Source organism: Epinephelus moara, chromosome 17, assembly GCF_006386435.1.
Source record: "Epinephelus moara isolate mb chromosome 17, YSFRI_EMoa_1.0, whole genome shotgun sequence".
Classification (NCBI taxonomy): Eukaryota; Metazoa; Chordata; class Actinopteri; order Perciformes; family Serranidae; genus Epinephelus; species Epinephelus moara.
This window is the reverse complement of record NC_065522.1, coordinates 28,578,369-28,584,002: the sequence shown is the minus strand read 5'-3', so window position 1 is coordinate 28,584,002 and position 5,634 is coordinate 28,578,369. Positions and strand designations below refer to the sequence as shown.

General features: G+C 39.0%; 1 protein-coding gene across 1 annotated transcript in view; it reads left to right on the top strand.

Annotated features, from left to right (window-relative positions):
* dachb (dachshund b) overlaps positions 1–5,634 on the top strand; it is a 122,692-nt gene that overhangs the window by 107,893 nt on the left and 9,165 nt on the right. Inside the window, exons 4-6 of the mRNA XM_050066699.1 lie at positions 497–721; positions 3,882–4,051; positions 4,675–4,780. Coding sequence (XP_049922656.1) covers positions 497–721; positions 3,882–4,051; positions 4,675–4,780 — 501 coding nt within the window. The remainder of the gene's footprint in view (positions 1–496; positions 722–3,881; positions 4,052–4,674; positions 4,781–5,634) is intronic.

Sequence of the window (5,634 nt, the reverse complement as noted above, 5' to 3'; positions counted from 1 at the left end):
ATCTTAGAAAAGTCAAAAGAAAAGAAACAGAGTGAGACTGCGAGAGAGAAAGAGAGAGCGCGCACGAGAGAAACGCAACATTGATTTACAATTGTGGTGACCTCCTCCCAGGCTACCTTTGCATCATCAGCCCGTGGAGGTCTGCTCGCAGTTCCGTATATTCGGACACTGCGAGCTTGGACCTCCCGGACGTGAGTGTAAACGTGAGTGTTTTGTAGCAACTTGTCGCTGCTTTTTCCTTTTGGGAACAGTTCCATGGAAAGCAGTTGTTTTGTACTGAGATTGTTCCCCGAAATCTGCATATTATAAGTCAAAACATCATCTTTTTTCGACTTAGTGTTTTTCGTTCGTAACGATACATTAATCATTGTTAAAATGTTTTATCCGCTACGTAGTAATGTACAAATTGGTATGCAGAAACGTACATGCCAATGTTTATTGTAGCGGCTGGGTCGTCAGCTTGAATTAATCAAATATCCTCCGTGTCTCTTCCCAGGAGGGAGTGAGTGTTCCTGGGATAAGGAGCGTCTGACCAGCCCCCCTGCTGGAGCCCACGGTGGAGGACCAGGAGGTGGCGGAGGAGGCGGTGGTGGAGGAGCATCAGTAGGAGGAGGAGGAGGAGGAGGTGGTGCAGCAGGTGGAGGAAGTGGGCGGGGCCCGGCCATTGGAGCTGTCAATCAACAACAACTGCAGCAGCAGCAGCAACAGCTACTGGCCAACAGTGAGTGCTCAGATATAAAGATGGATATGTTTCCAAACAGACGACACACTGAGAGACAGTGCATGAGAGAGGAACACACACACACACACACACACACACACACACACACACACACATATTCAGGCTCTGTGTGTGTGTGTGTGTGTTTAAAGGGGTGGCAATATTTGTTAATGTACGCCATTTAATCTGTTCCCATCTCCTGTATTAACACTCCGCCTGGATTAATCAGCACACACTCTACTAAATGACTCAATTCATCAACACCACACACACACACACACACACAAACAAACAGAAACACACTCATACTCGCTCTTTTTCTTATTGCAGAAGTAATGTGTTTGCACACACACACACACACACACACACACACGCAGTGGGCAGCGGGAGGCGACAAACACTCACATTGATTATTCTATCACTTCAGTCGTCACGACAACAGCAATCAGTGTTATTGTTTCATTGGAATGAAAGCAGCCGCTGACATTTGTGTGTGTGTGTGTGTGTGTGTGTTCCACAGCTGAGGCGGCTTCTCTAAGGAGCGAACGTCTTGTGGGAGCTCGCCTTTGAAAAATCGGGGGGGGCTAATTTAAGGTCGGGGAGGGTCTGAGGGCAGAGGTCAAAGGTCAAGGTCGTGCTTTTAGGAGGTTCAGGGTTAAAGGATGAATTTAAGTTAATGGAACGTCCTCACAAATGCAGTGCTGTTGGCGCGAGGAGGAGAGGGGAAAAATAAAGGATAAAGACCTCGGTGTCATTCTAGATTCTCATCATTTTAGTTCATCAACAAAAACTGCATGTTATCATTTACGCAATATAGCAAAGGTACGACCTCGACTGAGCAGCGAGATGCTGAGAAGCTTGTTCGTGCCGTACTCACTGGCCCACCTAACACTGATTTTAAAATCCTTAAAAAGAGAGAAAAGAGAACAAAAAGCGACCTCCTTTTCTTTCGTCTCATCACCCTTTAACCCTCTGCCCTCCATATTTCCCCCTCCTCTTTTCTCCCTCTCCCTCCTCCTCTGCTTTGTCAACTTTTATTAGCGAGACATTTGACACTGAGGTGACACCCCTGCCTCTGTCGCTCCTCAAGGTTAAGTTCAACACAAGTTCAACACGCAGCCTCCGCCTCTCTCGTACTCTCACAAAGCTTTCATTTCACAGTTTACTCAAAAGACAGATTTTAAAAATGATCAAACACAGAGAGAGAAAAGACGGACCTGATGCTCTCTGCTGTGTGATGCTTGTACAAAATTCAGGAGGCTGAGGATCAATTGTACTTGTACTTCACCAGGAAAGTCCTCTCAGTGTCAATAGCTCTTTCCAGGGAGTCTCGGATTCAAACAGTGAAACAATACAGCAGCTGACACAGATTAAATACTAGTGACAGTCTGCACAGTCGGGCAAGATAGCAGAGAGATAACTGACTGTGCAATGACAAAATGTGACGCCAGCGTTTCCATTTGACTGTCCATTTGAATGTTTGAAAAACATTTGTTGGTTTTGTAAAGAAAAACATGCACGATTACACCAAACAAAAAAGACACCGAACAGCACACTTATCCAAAAGTGAAGCTGCAAAGAGAAACATTAACTTTCACATTTGGTAATATTAGAGCACAGCAGAACTGTGAAGTGATTCACTTCAGTTAACCCTTTGAAACTTGAGCGAATTGGCTTGATTATTTTTAAAAAAGCATCGGAAGAAGGCACTGAGTAACGAAAGAAGAAATGGCCCAAAAATAAATGAGTAAAAAGAGAAAATTATATTTAAAAAGTTAATAACATAGTCTCACAATTTCAAAATGTAAAAAATAAATAAATAAATATAGTTTCCCCTAGATTTTTCTTTTTTCCCTAGTTTTTTTTTCAAATAATCATCTAAATCTATTTACCTGTTTTTTTAAAATAACCTTTTAAATCTATTTCGTTATTTTAAAAAAATAATAATTTTCTTAATCTACATCCCAATATTTTTATATATATGTATATATATATAATTTTGTAATCCATTTCCCTAGTTTTTAAAAATAATCTTTTAAATCTGTTTCCCTAGGTTTTTTTTCTAAATGTATTTCCCTTATTATTATTTTTTTTAAAAACAACAATTCTGAATCTATTTCCCTAGTTTTTTTTAAATTATCTTTTGAATTGATCACCTTAGTTTTTTTTTTTCAAAAAATCTTCTAAATCTATTTCCCTGATTTTTAAAAATGATTTTCTAAATCTATTTCCCTAGTTTAAAAAAATTCATTTTCTCATTCTGTATCCCTAGTTAAAATTAAAAAAAAAAAAATCAAAATTAATTAAAAAATAATTCTAAACCTTATTTCCTTTTTAAGAAAATGTCAAAATCTATTTCCCTAGTTTTTAATTTTTTTTTAAAATATTTTTTTTAAACTATTTTAATTTTTTTATTTATTTTTTTTGCATTGCATTTTTCCCCATATACCTGAAAGAAATTGCACCAATTTGCTCAGCCTCTGAAAGTAGCACAAGAAAAGTGATGTTGCTCCAGCTTTCATTGGGTCAAACAAGCGATTCCGAACTAAAACCGGAGGAGTCACTGTTTGTCCGTCCTTCGATTTTCTCGACAGCCTTTAATCTGATCATCTTCACACTTGTCAGCTGTGTTACTAAGGACCCAAGGACGTGCATTGTCAAGTGCGAGCTCTTGAGATTGCATTATTAAGTACGTAGTACATTATCAGGTAATATATTGTTCAATTTCAAGTTCAAATTTGCCTTTACAATTATAAGATGTTCTCAACTCATTTTGTTGCTTTATTTTTCTAAAAGTATCTTTTCAGGCACCATTGAGGCACCAGTGACATTTTTTGAAACAGACTTAGCAAATTAATGATATGAAATATAAAGATGATACTGAAGATACAAAATGGTGGCCAATGAAAAACATCGGATCAGTGTGGAGCGATGAGCAGACTGTAACCTTCCTCAAAATCATAAATTCAACTAATTAAACAAACATGATCACCTCATTTACATCATGTTTTTTCTATTGTTTTAGTTCATTTTATGTACCTGTTTTCTTCTGTAGCGATTGACGTAGGATGTTTTGAAATGATGAGGACAAGAGTCCCATTTAAACGTTAACTCAAGCGTAGTTCAAAGTTTCCCCTCTCCCCCTCTGTGTCTCTCTCAGGGCTGGACCTGCCCTTCATGATGATGCCCCACCCTCTGCTTCCCATGGGTCTGCCGCCTGCATCTGTAGCCATGGCGATGTCGCAGATGAACCACCTCAACACCATAGCCAACATGGCTGCTGCTGCCCAGCAGATACACACTCATGTACACCGGGCGCCTGTCATCAAGGTAAGACACATTCACTAAAAAAAAAAAACTTTTTAAATGAGAACCATAGAGGATCCCAGTAAGTTCCCTGAGGAACTCCTTGATGAAGAACTTTTACTGCTCTCTTTGGATGAGATTCAACTTTATTGTCATTGCAAAAAGCAGTGAAGAGCACAGTAATATACAGATAGATATAGAATGTAGAATAAGCATCAAGAAGTAGATATGAAAATGTTATGATATATACAGTATGAATGTGTAGCAGCTGCAGCAGGGAAAATTAAATCAATGAAATCTTGCCGACCTCTCTGGTTGATTAACGTTTGGTCGGCTATTAGGGGGCAGCCCTGGTATTTTTTCAAACCTGGATTAATTTAGTCACAAAAGAAAAAAAAACATTACTTTAATATCTTCTTTCATTTAAGAAACACTAGATCAACAAAAAAGGAAAAATATTTATCCTATTCCATGCACCATTTATTTTATTCTATTCTTTTATTTTTATGCTCCATCTCCAACATGGCGGTGTCCTGTCTTTAATCAATGCCAGTCACTGGTAACCCATAGTAACCATATTGAAACCTACATCAATACACTTATTTACACCTCACTCACTCACTCGTGCCTCCTCTGTGTCTCTGCAGGAGAGAGTGTGCGACAGTCCTTCCCTCTCTCCATCTGTCGACGAGACCAACACTCCACTGCAGTCGCAGCCCAGCAGCTCGGCCTCCAGCTCGCCTGAAAGACTGGGTACATACACACACACACACACACACACACACACACACACACACACACACACACAAACCTCATCATCACAGAAATATGCAGTAGATTAGAGTTGCAAAGGTCAGTCGATTATTTGATCAGAAGAACTTAAACTTTTTTGATAATTGATACGGTCAATTTGGCAAAAAAAAAAAAAATCATCTCCTCGGATGTGTCTATTTTCTGGTTCCCTTTCTCTTCTATTATATTAAACTGAATATATTAAGCTTTTGAAGTTTTGGTCGGATGAAACACTGACATTTTATAGACCATTGTTAAGAAAATAATGGACACGTACACAGACCAAAATGATGAAAATACAAAAACAGATACTGTAGATACACTTTGGCACATATAGATGTACATGTACTCACACCTGGACAAAAACACACATCCATGCACTTAATTTACAGGCAGACAATCAAACTTAAAAGTCGTAGGCTCTACGTCCACATAGAGCCTATGCCGTACCCTATGTAGCCTGACGTGCACCTCCCCAGAAATGTAACTGCACGTGGCAGTGACGCAGACCTCCTGTCTGTTTCTGTAAGCTGAAACCATTTCCCTCAGTGGAAACAAAGCTTTTATTTACTTTAATTTCACAAATAAGAAACAATACATTGTGAAGACAATAAAGCCTCCACCTAAAATAGCATTTTAAGTCTTGTGTGTGATTTATCCTGGCTTCATATGAGTAGAGGAAATCTCTGCTCGCTGCTAGGCTAATTTATACAATGTAAAATGCCATAGGCTTGTGCTATTAATGTTAGCATGTTGTATTTGTTTGGAAAACGTGTTTAGTATAAGACAGTTGTTTTGTCAGTGAACCTTGTGAG